Source organism: Periophthalmus magnuspinnatus, chromosome 18, assembly GCF_009829125.3.
Source record: "Periophthalmus magnuspinnatus isolate fPerMag1 chromosome 18, fPerMag1.2.pri, whole genome shotgun sequence".
Lineage (NCBI taxonomy): Eukaryota > Metazoa > Chordata > Actinopteri > Gobiiformes > Gobiidae > Periophthalmus > Periophthalmus magnuspinnatus.
Genome location: NC_047143.1, coordinates 10,327,253 through 10,345,106, shown reverse-complemented (window position 1 = coordinate 10,345,106; position 17,854 = coordinate 10,327,253). Strand labels below are relative to the sequence as shown.

Below are 17,854 nucleotides of genomic sequence, written 5' to 3'. Positions count from 1 at the left end.
TAGAAAATGAGCGCAGACACATTCACAAGTGAGAGTCAACAGTGAGAAAGTTCAAAAGCTCCTTATATGATCGGACTGTAGCATCGATTTTTTTACCCCATGTATCCCGTGTACTGTCTGCATCAAATTACAAAGCATTTTATTGTCCAACAATCAGGAAGTGTGTGTTAGCATGTTGTTAGCATTATCATGGCTACAAAACTCTGCTCTGGTCCCTGAAAGTTGTGACAAGCACATAAAAATTTATTAGTTCTAACAATTAGAATGCCAGCACGCACTTCTGCTTATGGAACAATAAAACGCTTTATTTATTATTTATTATTTATTAGACGCAGACACGACACAGCTGACTTATTTTTACCTTAAGAGCTGCTTATACAATATATCTTTACTGTGTCTGTACTTTGCTCAAATGCATGGGGAAAAAATGTGTACAGGGCCTTTAAGGATACATTTGGGAAGTGATTTAAACTTTTAAAACACTACATCAGTTAATAATCTTAATCTTCTTCAGTGATTTTTTTTGTCTTTGGTGCAAAACAACAGTTGGTTGCAGACTGGATGCATAATAAATGTTCCTCAGAGCACCAAGGTAAACAAGGGCCCACTGGAGCATGAAATATAATGCACAGAGCTGGGATCTGATACACCATTCATCTGAGTGATTAAAATGCTACCTGCTTACCAACCACACAGAGCCTATTAGAGCGGCTTTTGTGTTCATTTGTCCTGTAGAAAATTCAGAATGGTAAGGGAGCTGGGGAAGATGGTCAAATTATTCTGCTTTAGTTAGTGTCCTACTCACCAGTACTGAATACCTACATTACATTACAACACAGTTTGTCCCCTCATCAAAAACATACCTGGGGTTGTATTTTGTTTCATTCAGGCTTGTTTCAGTAATTCATTCATCCAAACCAGTCTTTTCTGAGCACTCAAAAACGCTCAGTTTACATTTTACCTGTTTAGTTGAGTCATGGATAAAACTCCAGGCTTCTCCTATGCAGATTTTAAGCCCATAAACCATCACCAGACTCCTTCTGGAATCAAATTGTGTTTACAATGAGTGCATCGCTTTATTAGCAAGGCAGTCACAGTAAATTACTTAAGTTGTTTACTTTCTTAAACAGACAGAGCTCCAATGTGGAGGTGTATATTTTCCAAATGCAGACATTATTATGCAAAAAAAGGAACATTCTGTCCAATGTTCATCCCTTAAGCCCAAGTCATCCGCGCTCCCACACAACTCTCCATAGATATACTAAAACAAGTTGCAAAACTGTACACAACTTCACAAACCTGATGCGATGTGCAGTAGCTTCATTAGCAGGATGCATGCTAGACTCAAGGCATCAAAAACTAAAGTGAAACTTATAAAACATGTTAGAAAATTCTATATTCACAGAAAACAATATACTAAATACTAAAAGATAACATGTTGATCCAAAAATGTAAAATAAGTAAATACCCCCTCTTTAATTTAGAAAATGTGAAATACTTATCCCATGTTTAAAAGTATTAAATCCACAAGAATATATAACATGTTCTTTAACACAAAAAAAAGGTAACTTTATCCCCTGTATCTCCTCCTCGTTGTTTTTATTGCATGCATTAAAGAAAAAGGTGCTTTTAAAGGGAGTAGAGATGCCACACTGGAAAATCAATACATCTCACAGGCTACATTACTTGTGGTCTGTTTTCAACCTGCTCTTTGTTCTGATAAATAAATGTTATTCTGTGTTGCTAGTCCCTGATGCGAGAGTTAAAACTGTATCCCTACGCCACAATATGGCTAGATTTTTCCTTGAGGTTCAGACTTGGCTGGTTGGGTCAATAAAGGCAATAGAACCTCTCAGGCAAGTCATCTTCTGCTATTATCCAAGTATCACAAATATTACAAAATGTGTTCATCAATATCTGGTATAAATATTTTGCAAAGACATATTGCAGTGTTATGTAAGCTGACATCATATTGACTCTACTTTAAACTTCAAAGATATGCCAGCATCAAGTCATTTTTGTGTGTGTAATTTGGATATTTTTTTCTTTAAAGCAGGGGTGTCCAAACTAAGGCCCGGGGGCCAAATGCGGCCCTCGGACCAATTTTTATCAGCCCCCAAGCCTCCTGCTGAACTGGCCCAATTGATCATAAGCAGTACTTTTAACCAAAAATAATGTATTTCAAGACTTATTAATATGCAGTGGCTCCGTCAAAGTTGTGTTTAAAGAACCGCGCTGCATCGATCACTGGTCTGTGGCCCTCCGCTTCGAATATGTTTTGAGATGTGGCCCTCGATAAAAAAAAGTTTGGGCACCTCTGCTTTAATGGAACTGCATGTAAGGTTTTGATTTTACATTTCTTAAACTTGACTGATCTCTGCACTTCAGTGAGTGAATTCTGGACATTCTGAGCTTTCACATGAGGCATGGCCTGTCCATATATACTGAGAATGACAAAAAAATTGCATGTTTCCTGTATCTGTAGGTTAAAGGTCCTGTATTGCTCGAAACTGGCTTTTAGCTGTATAATAATGTTGTTACCTCAGCAAAAACATACCTGGAGTTGTGTTTTGTTTGAGTAATCCTTTATTATTAGTCTGTCTACATCTCCTGTTCCTCCTTGTCATGAAGCAGTAGTTCTAATTGTTCTAAGATAAAAAAAAAGAAAAAAGAATGCTAGCTGCATACAGTTCCATTTAAAATGTATGAAAATATGTCTGTATATTTATATATAAGATTCAAATGCCCAGAATACCAAAAATCTAATTTGATGAAAGGTTCAACCTTGTCCTATTTATGTCCATTTATCAGTGTCTAATTCTAAAATGTATGTAGTTTTGATACCTGTTTTGGTACCAAATGATATCTGAGCACTCTTTCTTACTACTTTACCTTGAATAAGCACCCTTCTCTGCTCAGGCAAAGTTACAGAGCAGATCTGTGGAGAGGCAACCCCACTCACAGTAAACATGAGCAATACAAATACCTTTTAATTAACCAATGCAAGATTGATAAGTTTAATGCCATACTGTGGCACACCCCCACCCGAAAATATACACCTTTAGACGTAGTTGCAAACAAAAATGGCAAATCTGACCCAGCTGTGTCTCTGTCCCAGGTAAAGGCGTGCCTCCCTCGCTGGGCTCTCCACAGGCCCTGGATGGCTGTTACTTCTCGCCCGCCCTGGTCACAGACTGGTTCTGGGGGGTTGTCCGGGAGGCCGTGGAGGAGCTGAGGAGAAGCCCACAGAGAGGCATACCCACCCCGGAGAGACTGGAGCGCAATGGGCCCCTCACCACAATCATCCTACAGGTACTAAATACATAATCCTGCTAGGGTTGTCACCAGTTTTAGTATCGTTGCCCTCTGATTTGTGATACTTGTATCAAAACTAGATACTCAAGGGATTTTTTCCCCTTCTTTTTTAGTGCAGATACTGGCTCAAATAAGGCAACCCCCATATCTTAAAGAAGGCTTTTTAGTCATTATCTGACTACTGTTGATACTATGCAATGACATCACACTGGGGGTGTTCTGTATTTATGTGTACGGTGAAATGTTCCGCTGTTACCATAGAGATACAATGCACATATGTTAGAAAACACAGCCAAAAAAGTTTTAAGAAAACTCAAGATTTGAACAACACATTTTCCATGCCTATGATGAATGCTAGCTTGTGACTAATGTTATTTGAGAGGGACTTTACAGTAAAAATCAGTAAGAGTCAGTTCTTTCTGATCAGATAGTATTAGACTTTAATCTGAGCTTTATTTTAACAAAAGCTTAATGTAGTATCAAAATTGATATCAAATGTCAAGCAGAAGAATTAAAATATGTCAGAATGCTAAAAGCAGAAATATTCCTTTTTGCACGATGTGGTCTCATGATTTACAAAATGTCCCATATTGGACACCATCCACATTGTGCACGCCGCCTTAAAGCAGATAAAGCATTACACTGAAGGTCCACACTCACAGCCAAGGACATCACAGTTATTAGAATTTGAATCCACATCCACTTCTCTAATACAAAGAAGCCATCTACAGGCAAAAGGAGGGATTTGTGATTGGTGACCCATTGTCTGCCATCATTAGCAGCTTCCTCATGGAAGATCTTGAAGAGTGGGTCCTCAAAACGGCATCTCTACACTGCAGTCTCTCTCTGTGGAAGAGATACATGGATGACATCCTTGAAATAAATCAAATCAGAACACACACAGACCATGAGATAGACCACAACAAATTCACTCAGGAATTTATCACCACTATGTTAAAAAAAAAACCAAAAAAAAAAAACCTGCAAATATCCAAAATGGACCATAAACAAAGGGAAACCGCAGGCACAGTAAAACAACAACACTGCAATATATCAGGGGCATAAAGGGAAAAAAAACAAAACAACAAAAAACAACGGGCCATAAACAAAAATAACATGTACTCCTGTCAAGCCTCACAAAAAACTACAACAGCTACTGGTGCACCTCGAGGACAAAATACACCGCAAATGCAGTGTAATAAATGAAATATAAAATATAAAAGTCACACATAGGTGAAGCAGGCAGAGCCTTCAACACGGGAAGAAAAAAAAAAAAAAAACACAAAACTGAATAAAAATGAAACAACCAAAAAATGCTCCCAAGCCACTGAACAGCTTAAGAGCCCAATATTAAAACACAGCAAGAGGGAAACCCATCTCATGGATTGAGACAAAGCTTCATAGGTCATTGGCACAGAGAGCAACAAGTACCATTGTTGGATCAGGGAGGCCATTGAGATCCGGGAACGTGCTCATCAGACTGTAATTGATGAGGGGAGAGGGGGCGTACCAACTCTCTCATGCCTGCGATACAGTTCTGAGGAAGTCAGTATGCAGATGGCACTGCACTCCTATTCAAAGCCACCCCAAAAGTTATGTTAAATCCTGTTTAAGAGTCATGATGGGCGTTCAGTGTGTGTTTACATATGCACTTGACTCACGTCATTTGACTATGAGCTCTGGTGTGTGTCGGGCTTTACAGTGTAAATATGCCAAATTCTAGCAAACATGATCATTTCATACTTGACACCCAAACCTTCAAAGAAGCTAAATTCTGTTCAAATGTCTTTCATGAGTTGATAACAGTGTGTCTCTTGTGGTAGGCGGGCTCCAGTCGTGTCCTGTACGACCTCCTCCCTGTAGTCTCTTTTCGGGGTTGGCCTGCGGTGGCTCAGGGTTGGCTCACGGCAAACCACTTCTGGGATGGAAAGATCACAGAGGAGGAGGCCATCTCGGGCTTCTACCTGCTGCCCTGCTGTGCGCCAGCAGGAGGCAGAGCGGACCGTGAATGGAGACTGGCCTTCTCCCGCAGCGAGGTCAGTCCAAATACAATGCTAACCATGTTAAAGTTAAAGATGAACGATGTAACTTTTCTGGGAAGGGGTTTGCTACTTAGTCTCTGTGATGAAGATATTGTGTTGCCTGAAATGTTCCACAGTATTCAATGAGGATGAATTGCTTTGGCGGGAGAATGCAACATTTTTATACATACCTTAATTTTATCAAACTATGTAAAACTAGCAGTATAACTCATGTATTTAGTATTTACTTTATCACATGTTTTATCGTTTAAAATTAAAAAGAAAAAAAAACAAAAACACCTAATTGAAACCCTGCAATTGCTTTGCCAATTGCAGGGTTTCGCATCAAAACATTCCACAAGCCAATAATATTTAATACAGACGCTGGGTAGAGAAAATTTATATTGTTAAAATGCTGATATGTAAGATGTTACTGGGTCTAGTCACTAATAAAAATTATCAGGTTCAATATTTGTGAATCTTTTACCTTATATAGATCTTTCATGGAAGTACAATGTACAAGTACAATGTTACCAATAGGAAAATCTGGCTCTTGCCCCTGGGCTGAGAGTATGATATCATCACATTCCACCAATAATATCTCCATCAAGACAAGGTCATTCACTCTCTGATCTGCAAAGGCTGCACTAGCACTGATTATTGATTGGCTGCCGCTCCTGGGGTTTAGGATCAGATTGAATCATTTTAGATTTAAACCAATTGGATTTGTCATTGTATGTCATGTCAGTTTTTTTGTACTTAAGAATAAATCTGCATTACAGTTGTTATCCATACCAATACTATAATTATTAAAGTACAACGTGTAGGCTAACAGTATTGGTAAAAAGGCTACTTTGATTTAAAATGTTGTATTTAGAAAGGATTAAGACGTAGAAGATGTAATTTCTTCAAGATCAAAATAAAGGAATAACTGTTCTGCAGCATATCTTTTTATTCTAGTATTCTCCCAAGTTAGTTGCCATTTTCTTCAGTTTTTGCAATTTCATATTTTCTAAACTGTCAAAACAAACTGTCTTTGTCTGCTCTGGATGCGCTGGTACAAAACAATAGAAATAGAAATGGGATTGAGATAATAAACTCATTTGTTGGCCTCGACTCTGGTTTTATGTTGGAATTGGCAACTGTATATTCATTGGAGAACTGTAATATTTTGTTCCTTTTATATTGTATTGGTCTTGTCACTTTGGGAAACAGAGCATGGAGACTTGATACATTTTTTTTTTTTTTTTTTTTTTTTAGTTTTCATTTTTGGAACTAGCCATCCTTTGATTCTGTTTTGATCTCGACTACTGCCTCTGGGTTTTACATCCCAACAGACTAAAACTCAAATTTCCCTATATTAGGCAAAATTGACTTATTTAACTTTTAGCCATTTTGTTCCTTCATCAAAAACATACTTGGAGTTGTATTTTGCTTTATTCACTCTTGTTTGATGAATCATTGTTTAGTAAGTCTGTTCCTTCTAAACCCCAGTAAAAAACAAAGCATTTAAAATTTTCCAGTATTGCTGTGTCACAGGCAAAGATCTGTAGGTCTCCTGAGCTGTTTTTCAGTCCACAAATCATTGCAACTGTGTGTTTCTGTTATCATGCCAAAAGTTACTAACCCTAGTTGTTTTTAGGTTGTTACAATTTTTCAAATGTAATTCCTTCCGCTGCCAGTTGATGGCATCGTAACCCCAGTTCCCAGTAAAGGGAGTGCAAGTGGTGGAGCAAGGTGTCTATTGTCAGAAGATAGTAAGTATTTTAAGTTCTAAAACATGAGATGCCAAAGCAAAAGTACTCAAGAGTGTGTTTAAAGGCCAATAACAATACAAATAATGCATATGTGCTCTCTAGGATGTAAAAATATTTGTGTAGCAGTGGTACAGTGGGTTAACCGTATACCCACCACCAGATGGTAGCTGATTCAAACCTTTCCCTATTTATTTGTGATTGTGATCCTTGTTTTTCAGTACATTTTCTGTAAATTTCAGACTATTGACTGCACCTGAATATACGCCACGCCAGCGAAAATATTAAAAGATAATTCATTTTGTACACATATAGGCTGCACCGGCTAAATATTAAAACATAATTCATTTTGTACATATATAGGCTTATAGGAATATAAGCTGCATGTTACAAATACGTTGTAACTTGAGATATTTACACAGAAAGATGATTATTATTATTTTATTTTATTTTTTTTAATTTAACACACGCTCGCTTTCTAACTGTGCCTGAAAATCTGAAGTACTTCACCAACATGCCATCAACATGAACATGCATGCATGTTTAGAAAATAAAATGGCACGATCTGCTTTGGTTTCCTCTGAGAGCTTTGTCGTCCTTTTACATTGACTAAGTTCTTTCCGCGGTCGCCTCCAACGTTACACCATCGATTCACTGATGCTAAACTTAAGTGCATTGGCTCTATTTCCTTCTTTGAGCCCAAAACGATTGTCTTTAACTTAAAAGCTGCATCATATACATTTCTTCGTGTGTTTTCTGTGATGAGAGTGTGTGCATGATGTGCATCCAGTGGCCATCAGCCCAGTAAAAATCTATAAATTAGTCGCACCGTTGTATAAGCTGCAGGGTTCAAAGCGTGGGAAAAAATAGTCCTTATAGTCCAAAATGGTATTTTTAGTTTTGTTTTGTTTTTTAACTTATATTGCCCTATTTACTGATCTATGTTATAATGTTGTTTCCTCATTGCAAACAAACCTGCAATTGTGTTTTCTCCTATTCAAACATGTAACACACAAATCCTGCATATTTAAGCTGAATTTCTTCTCCCACACTCTGTTCCACCTAATGATGTCATGTGGTAATACAGGAAGAGTTTTTTTGTGTGTTTTTAAACTCCATACACCTTCACTAGAACCTTTTGGATCATTTCTGCCCTGGAATTGGCAATCTTTACTGAACAAAAGGTAAAAGGTAGCTTTTAACTGTTAAATTAAAGCTGTGTCATGACATCACAAGGTGGAACTTTGAAGATGTGGACAGAATAATGATAAAGGGAATAAAATATCACTCAAAAATGTGCCAAATTAATTTTTTTGATGAGATAACATTATAACATGGCTTAAAGCTCACAAGAGTCAATTTTGGATAATATAGGTTCATAAATGATGTCACATTTTTGTTATAATTATTCTGGGAGAAAAAAAGGAATCTGATGATTTTCTAGCCAGTTACCGGTAAATGATCATTCTGGCTAAGCCCATTGTGAAGATTAATGTTGCTTTTTTTCATGGCACCAAAAGGCAATTATCTCTGCAGATGTTTTTTTGTTGTTGTTTTTTTTGGTTTTTTTCCCAAATCGTTTATTTAATTACTATTAAGTTAATCTCTGCACTACAGTTTTTATACAAAGCTTAATTTATTTCCTTTAGTTTGGCTCATCGAAAGTATTGGCCTCAACTGGAGCCATGAGTTTAGTCTAGTTACACTACCAGTCAGTGGTTTGGGCATATTTTTTCAATTGATTTTTCACATTGTAGGTTTTTCACTGAAGGCATCACAACTATGAATGAACACATGGGATGTAGTAAACAAAAAAGTGTAAAATAACCCACCCTTTGCTTTGCTTTACACACTCTTGGCATTTCACCAATGAACCATGACAAAGCATACCTGTGAAGTGAAAACTATTATAGGAGACTTAATCATGAAGCTCACTGAGAGAAGGCCAAAGGTTTTGCAGCACTATTGACAAAGCAAAGTGTGGCAAGTTTGAGGAGTCAGAATCTGAAATATAAAACTTATTTTGAGACATTTTTTCTTTGATGCAAAATTCGCCACGTTTCTTCATATATACAATGTTTATATTTATCTGCAGTGTAGAAAGTAGTACACATAAAGGCAAAGCATTGAATAAGAAGGTGTGTCCAAACTTTTTGACTGGTGTGATCATCATCCATAAAATTTGACTTTGTTTTCCTTCTCCCCAGGTCCAGCTGAAGAAATGCATCCCTTACCCCATGGCCCAGGCCTTCCAAGCAGCTAAATCCATCTTAGCTCCTGTGCTAGCTCGCCCGCGCTCCGGCCTCAGCCTGTACCATCTCCGCACCCTCCTCTTCTGGGCATGTGACCGTCTCCCGTCAGCCTATCTCTCCTGCCCCCACCCCGACACCCCCGGGCGCCTCATGTTGGGCCTCCTTGATGACCTGGCCCACTGCATCCTGAGCAAAAACTGTCCCAACTACTTCCTACCACAGTGCAACATGCTAGAGCACCTGTCCGACAGTCAGGCATTGTTCATAGCACGTAAGTTGGCGTGCGTGAGGTCGGACCCACTGGAGCACCTCCGCGCAGCGCAGCAGGCAGGGCAGCTAAAAAAGGAGCTAATGGCTAATGCTAACGGACATGGGTCACCAGGGCATCAGTCAAACGGGATCATATCTCCATCGGAGGATAAGCTAGCGCAAAGACTGCAGCAGCTAGTCACAGAAAACCCCGGCAAATCCATATCGGTGTTTCTAAATCCCGATGATGTAACACGGCCGCATTTCAGAATTGATGATAAGTTTTACTAAAGAGAAATGGTAGAAATGGTACAGTAATAGAGTGTATGAATATTAAAATGTTCTACAATTGTTATGATTGATATGATATACCATGAGCAACAACAAAATCCAACATTTGTTTATTCATGTTTTAGTATAAAATAGTCCCATTGACAAAAGAGAGATGTAGTATAATTTTGATGATTTTGAGTTTTTTGATTTTATTATTTTTTACTTTTTGCTAACATTGCAGCATTATATATAGTCTCCAAAAAGTACACAAATGCTGCATTTCAGGCAACTGGGAGGTCAGATATTGCCCAAATGAACAGCTGACTTTTGACCTCAGAGCGTTCCAGACATGGATGTACATGGTAGCTCAGAATTAACTGTAAACAATATGGCTAATGCTTAACTGTAGGTTAAAGAAATATAAACGTTATATGAATGTCGCAGAATATTGACAGATTTGGCCTGTATCAAATGTTTACATTAAGTGGTGGTTATCCACGCAGAACCACTTTTTGTGCTCATGATCATTGTAATGCAGCACAGTTTAACTCGTGTGAAGTGGGAGTCCTCCAGTCAACAATTTACAAATGTGATTCACCAGTTGAAGGAACTTGCAAGGCATTTTTTCAAGTCGTAGGTGAGAAATATCTCACTTACCAGTTGCCTGGAACGCACCAAAACTTACCTACAATATTTAACCAAGGGGACACTGTATTTTTCTTGATATTTACAAATGTATTTATTATGTTTTGCAGTATATATCCTCAAAATCAGATATTGTTGCTAAGATTTGTACGATTATAGTACTGTGACATCTACAACTAATAATACTAATAGTAAAGTTGGTAAATACTGACTTCCCTAATGTAGCCGCAACAAAGTGAACATTTCATACACATGTCAGGGCGGTGAACTCTGCTGCCCCCTGCTGTAACACTGAACAATCCAAGTGCAAGTGCAAGCCTGACTTTAACAAACCAAATGAACTTTTTGGTAACCTTGTCTAATCGGGCTAATATTGCACAAATTAGGTGGAGAAGAAGAGGGGTCGTTGTCTTGGATACGCCCCACTGCCTGATGAACTGGCCTTAATGAAACTCATCAGCTCTGGTACGAAGCAAATGGGTTAGTGTTCTAGAATTTGTTAAAATCAAAGATGGCATGAAAGAGCCAACAGATATTATTATTATTTTTTTTTATATTGATAAAAAATCTACAAATGCTGAATCTTCCACATCTGGGTCACACTATTAAATCTAGCGGCTTAAAGTCCTGTCAAGAGATATTTGTCAAACTGTCAACCTTTTTGATTGAATAAGACTGCTAGATTTTGACACGTGATAATTTAACCAAACTCACAAGCCCACAACTTTTGGGTTTAGGTAGTGACGATTCAGATCAGAGAGACCTTTTAGGTTTACACCAGCTGGATTTCAACATTGAAACTTGCAACCCAAATGAGACACTCATGTGAGGTTCATTCTGCTTTCTGCTTGGATGATCATTTTGAGAACCAGAACATTGGTCATGTTTATGGATTTCAAAATCAAAATGTTACCCTACCTTTAACCAGAAACCAGGTATTTTAATTAACTTTTTGATATTCATGTTTAACCAAAAATTCTGCCCCCCATCTTAATTTCAATCCTGTGGCTCTTCAGAATGCAATAACATCTCATGAACACAATGTATTTTGAAGTCCCCTTTATTGCCTGAGATCTGATTGGGTGAAATGAGCAGGACTAGGTGAGCTGATGAAACAGAATGTAATGTTTGGACTTTTGTAACAACGTCGAGTTTAAGCCTCTTTCTCTCTCTCTCTCTCTTTCTCTCTCTCTCTTAGCTCATCTGATGCTATCTGTTTTTCACTGTTTTGATCTTTCTCAGGTATTCTTAGAAGTCTTTAAGTTTTACTGTCATTTTTTGTGCTGCTGAATTTAAAAAAAAAAGTTAATTTCTTTCGCAAAATCGGGCTATAGTGCGCACCAAAGAGCTATTAATGTACAAAATATAGAAGTAGAATGTTGATTTTTATTTTATTTTTTGTGTTTTTGTAATAATAACTCAAAGATGGGTACCATGCAATGTACTGAAAGTCTTGAATATATCATAGTTGTAAGTACTTGCATTTTGATGATTACAAATGTGCAATTTTTATGTACAGTTAAGCAGTGTAAAAAATGAAGACAAAATGAACACAACTAAAGCTAGATTTTAATTTTAGCTTGGGTAAACCTTTGGTGGAAGATCTCAAGGTTGTATTTTCTTGCCATTGCTATTTACAGTTTGGAAAATTTTCATTGTTGACACAAAACTCTGGCCAATGTATTGTTTTGTAAGAATAAGTTGCAAAAAATCCTACACACAATCAACATTTTGGCATTTTAAAACTCATTCATTTTTTTTTTTTACAATTTGATTCATGATGTTTTGATGAATATTGACTTATTAAGTGAAACATCAAAATGCAAGTGCACTTTTTACTCATCACTTCCATGTTGGCATCTATATGCTAGGTGTGCTAGTTAGCTATTGTCTGGCTGTAGCTGGTTTGAAATGCCTTGTTCTGTAGTGTCCCAGTGAAGCGTGGACTGGAGTGAGTTAGTTCTGCCCCCTATCTCCTTTCAGCAGACACACTGGTCTCTGCAGGGGGACGTGGGGACATGAGGGACAGGAGTCTTTATAACTTGTAACTCTGAAATGGGTGTTCTCTTAACACAGCAAATAAGATATTCCTATGCAAGTTAAAGGCCTTGTACCTGATTCCCCCCCCCCCCCCCCCATGTATTTGAGCAAAATTTGCCCCACTACAGATATATTATATAAGCAGCTCTTGAGGTCAAAATAAGTTACAAGTGTGCTGTATGCATCTAATTAGAAGGCGGAGAATCAGGAAGTATGTGTTAGCAGCCTAGTTGTAGTCTTTGGTCTCTGAGAGCTGTGAAAAGTAATTGTAAACTCAACACTGTAGTTTAAAATGGTAAATAAAAAATCAGCTACAGTGCCTTTAAAATTGCATTGTGAATATTATACTTTGAATAGGTTAAACTACCCTAAAGATGTACGTAGATGTACTCCACCATGGTTTATGCTTCGTCCCACAGGGGGCACTAGACCTCACTTTGGGGAACCCCCTATATAAATGGATAAACTGAACTTTTCATTATTATTATTATTTTTTTATATTACTAAATACATCTTTTAAAAGGTAAAAACTACTCAATACAAGATTAATGTTCTAAATAACTCCTTTTGACACATTCATTTTTGCAGTAAATATAAAATATATTTTAACAGAGAAATCCAACATAGCATTAAGTCAATGTTTATATTTGTGTGTAAAATCTACTCAATTATCATAGAATGGCGTTACTCACAGAATCTTAAATGTACTCCACAATCTGTTTACACTCTACTTTTGCAGCTCTTTCTCATTACTGTAGTATTTCATTTTCTGTTCAAATGTATATAAGTGTTGCGAGTTTCTTCGAAGGACAAACTCATGAATGTTGACATTTGTGAGTGCACAGGCAGGAGACCCTTATTGGATATAGTTCTATGGTTAAAAGCACAAGCCAAGTTTACATACGTTTGCATATTGTTTTGGAGTGGTAAAAAGGTAATGGTTTGAATGTGCATACTACTGAGAGACTGAAAACCAAAGCACCAATGTCAGCCTTGGTTTACAAAGTGGAATTGTGCTAAACGGAATGAATGAATTTGAGAGTTCAGAATCAAAACTATTAAAACTATTCTGATTTTGGATTTAGTTTTTAAAAATAAATGTTCACAAAAACTGCAGACAAATTGGTAAAGCACATGTTTACATATTTTACCAATCAATAGATCTTATACATTTTGTTATTTCCCCAAAGGTTTTAGTTCTCAACTCTCTAATTTTAATATGGCTGCCACTTTATATGTAAATATGGTACTTGAGTACATTAAAGTTAATGCAAATGTTATTTTGTCAGATGAAAATTGATTTTTTTTTTTTTTTTTTTTTTAAACACAATGTTTAAAATGACTGATAATTATGTAATTGTTTTTGAGACAAGACTGAAATATGAATTGCTAAACAAATTCATTGCATTTCATAACATGTTTATAGAGTTCTAAACTACAGGGTTTTCAGCTTTTACACAGAAAAAGACCCCATGGGGACACAGGGAGGGCATCTGACACACAGGGACATTTCAGAACGGGTTTGTTGAGGCCTAAATTACAGGGTTAGCAGCTTTTACACAGAATAAGACCCTATGGAGACACAGGGAGGGCATCTGACACACAGGGACACACATTAGGTGTCTATTACCTGCGACAATTCAGAGTGTAATTTCAATTTGGTTTCAGTTAGCCTGTCCAATCAATCCTATACTGTATGCTACTACTGATCAACTTGTTTCTACTTTTTTCATTACTGCCATATTTACGTTCTCGTGTACAGATTTCTGAGTTCTGCAAAAAGAATGTAATCAAATTCTCAAAAAGTGCTGATTTCAATTTGTACCGAATTATTTCACTTTTCTTATCTTATTTTTTAACCAGTGCAAAATGTTTTCTTTGCATCATAATCTGCTGTATTTATTACTTAAGTTTATATTAATTTTTTAGCTTTAGCATGAAATAAACCACTACATCCTGAAAAAAAAAATAAATTTGTATTTATTTTGTAGTATGCCGAGGGTATGATTCAAAGTGCAACACACACATGATCCAACAGAGGGCGATGTGATACCAGTGTTTTGTATTAGAATGCACTGGCTTCATATGGGATTGCATAAGCAGGTGATTATAGTTTTTCATAGTACTATTTATATTTATTTTGAATATTATAATTTTTACTGTTTCAATAAATTGATCTAAAAATATTTAAAATAATTTCTTATAATAATAATAAAAAATGTTGATGTTAGATGCAATAAAAAAAAAAAATATATATATATATATATATATATATATATATAAAGATGCACAATGCTGTGTACATAATCTGATGGAAGGTACATGACATGTAAGATTCCATGGAAATAGAAAGTTTAAATCATACTGCAGTGTTCTGGTGTAAGGAAAACTGCAAATATCTTCTGGTTGTTTATTTTCTGAACATAAGGGCTACTGTAGGCTGTAACCCATGCTAAAACAAGAGCAAAACGACTCAGTTCACTAGAGTTAGTCTCCAAAACAGACCAGTAACAGACAAAAAGAACCTTCACATCAACTTGTCGGCAGAGCAACCAAGTGTCACATTCAAAAGCAATTCACATTAACAACACATACACACAAAAACAACAGAAGGTGTCAACTCTGAACTAAACGCAATATATCAGATCATTAGAAAAAAAACAATTATAGATATACATACAAGAAAAACAGACAAACAACATATACACAAACATGACATGACGGGTAATTAAATGATTCAAATTGATAATTTTACTTCTTTATAAATAGATAACATGTCTTTAGCTCGTTTACTCAGAAGGTTTTCTGTAGATTTAAAATAATATTTAGATTGTATTTGAAATGAAAGATAATGGGGTCAGTATTATTCGACTTACAACAATGAATAAAATACTTTCCATATAACATGAGAAAATATGTAACATGTTTTTTTAGACTGTTATCAAAACAAAATTCCCACACCACATAAAGATTGTAAAAGTTTTCAATTTCACACCAATAAATAAATAAATAAAATAAATAACCTACTTTGCACTGAGGAGTTGTTTTATTTTTTACTATTTGTCTAAGTGTTATTATGTTTGTCATCTTTGGACTTGGAATGTGGTCATCTTGCAGGACACTTCGCATCAAATACCACACAATATTCACATGGGGCGATAGGTAAACTGAATGTACCAAGTAATCTTTGTTTTAAATGGAATGTTTTATCCAATTTACTTTAAAAGCTCTATTTGATGATTTCACGTTGATAACATTTAAGCCTCCTTTGTCATGCGAATTGAATACAATGTCTCCTTTTAAATAGTGAGGCTTTCCTTTCCTTACAAAAGTAAATAGTGAAGAATCAATTACTTTTATAATTACCTGTGGAACATCTAATACTTTGGCTTGATAAACTAGATGTGACCTTCAGTTTTTGATAGAAGAATCGGTCCTTTGAGAGATAAGTCTTTCATAAGCCACATATTATATCCATTTTGAACTTTACTACAATGGGCTGAACATTTAATTGCATTCTGTTCTTCTGATTTTTACAATTCAAAGATGAATTCAAAGATAGGTAACTTCACTTTTTACTTGAATGTCTTCTAATTCTGTTGATGTGCAATATTTCAACAGAAAAAGGAAACATTTTCTTATATTTAAAGACAGACTAGAGACTTGCCTTCAGACAGTCAATGATCTTTTTAATCTGAGTTTCATCTTTTAAGAAAATAGCTCTGTCCTCAGATAACTGGCAACATTTTATTTCTTGGTCTGAGATTTTGATACCTTCAAATTAGTTCTTTTGTGAATGCCGTGGCTGCATGCCCAACAAAAACAGAAGTGGAGCTGTCTGATCGCCCTGTGTAATCCCTCTGGAGATGTCAAATCCATGAGTAGTGCCACAGAGTTGTTACAGTTACCGTGTAAAGTTTTGACTGCTTTTATAATGTGTCAAAGGCTTTGTAAATATCTACAAAGATAATACAACTATAAATGAGTTATTAACTCAATGTAATCAGTGGAAAAAAAAAAAAAAAAAAATATATATATATATATATATATATATATATATATATATAATTCTCATATTGTTAATGATATGTCTCCTACATAAATCCTGATTGACAATTATCAGAAATTGTGTATAGACACATTCTGAATCTTTGGGAAAAAAAATATCAGCGAGTCATTTAGCATCATTGTTTATTAATTAATTATAGAGTAATTGCTCTTCCATTGTCGATTGATAATACGTCTTTACTTTAATCCCTAAAAGATGTTTGGGGATTATGATCTTATTATGTTTATTTAACCATTAGATATGAGCCAAAGTCAATTGTTGATCTTTTTGAAAGATCTTTGCTATTCCAAGTGAACTGGATTGCGGGGGCACTAGCTTCCCCCAGAGTGGTCAGTGCTGCCCCATATCTCCCCCAAAGAGTTTTGCCCCATTTTCACAGTACATCCAATTTTGACTAAAAATGTTCAAATGGCGAGTGTTCAAAATGAAATGACAATTAAAAAAAAATATAATTTCATATTAGGTTTATACATCACTCCAGGGATTAACTACATTTAAACTTGTTTAAAACAGCAAACCAAACATGGTAGGTGGATGAGGTGCACTTGCATCTATATAAGACTCTAAATTAACATGTTAAGTGAGCATATTGGAAAACTTAGCACCCCATAGCTCCAACCAAATATGTCTGGTGCCATCCCTGCTTGAAATTATCCTTAAAGAATAGCAACACCTGCTGAATTTTTTTCTCTATAAGACATCCATATGCTGTCTTCCCCTTCACTGTTCCATAAATTATAAACAGAAGATAAAGCATGTGTGTCTTGCAAGAAATAAAAGTTAACTTTGAAACTGTTGCAGTATAAGAAAACAGCTTTCCTCTTAACCTCTTTGATTTATTAAAAGGGTAGGTTTACAGCCCTAAATGCTGCCTATCTAGTGTTAGATTGTCAGGCTTTATATTTGACCTCTTTGCCATCAATGATAGCCTGAGTCCCCACAAAGAAGGTGTGTTTATTCTGAGCTTCTTCACCCACTGGCCAGAGTTTGCTGCTCATCTCTTTATTCTTGAGTCCTCTCCAAACTTGAGCTTTTGAGCGCAAAGAAGGTTTTTGTCCTTTGGCGCCGTCGTCAACCACTGTGAGTCTGGTGATCACCAGGAGGATTTTTCCTTCCACTCTTCAACCGACCCTGTAATTCACATCGCTGTGGTAGAACAGTCCCTCTGATCCTTCCCCCCTTCTTCTTCATTCATTGTGAGTTCATAATATCAACTGCTGCACCATAGGAATGTAG

General features: G+C 36.3%; 1 protein-coding gene across 1 annotated transcript in view; it reads left to right on the top strand.

The window, feature by feature from the left end:
• tmem102 (transmembrane protein 102) overlaps positions 1–14,444 on the top strand; it is a 40,682-nt gene extending 26,238 nt beyond the window's left edge. The window contains exons 4-6 of the mRNA XM_033984005.2: positions 3,119–3,312; positions 5,139–5,351; positions 9,298–14,444. Of these exons, the coding sequence (XP_033839896.1) occupies positions 3,119–3,312; positions 5,139–5,351; positions 9,298–9,882 (992 nt within the window). The 3' untranslated portion in view covers positions 9,883–14,444. The remainder of the gene's footprint in view (positions 1–3,118; positions 3,313–5,138; positions 5,352–9,297) is intronic.
• The last annotated feature ends 3,410 nt before the right edge of the window (positions 14,445–17,854 follow it).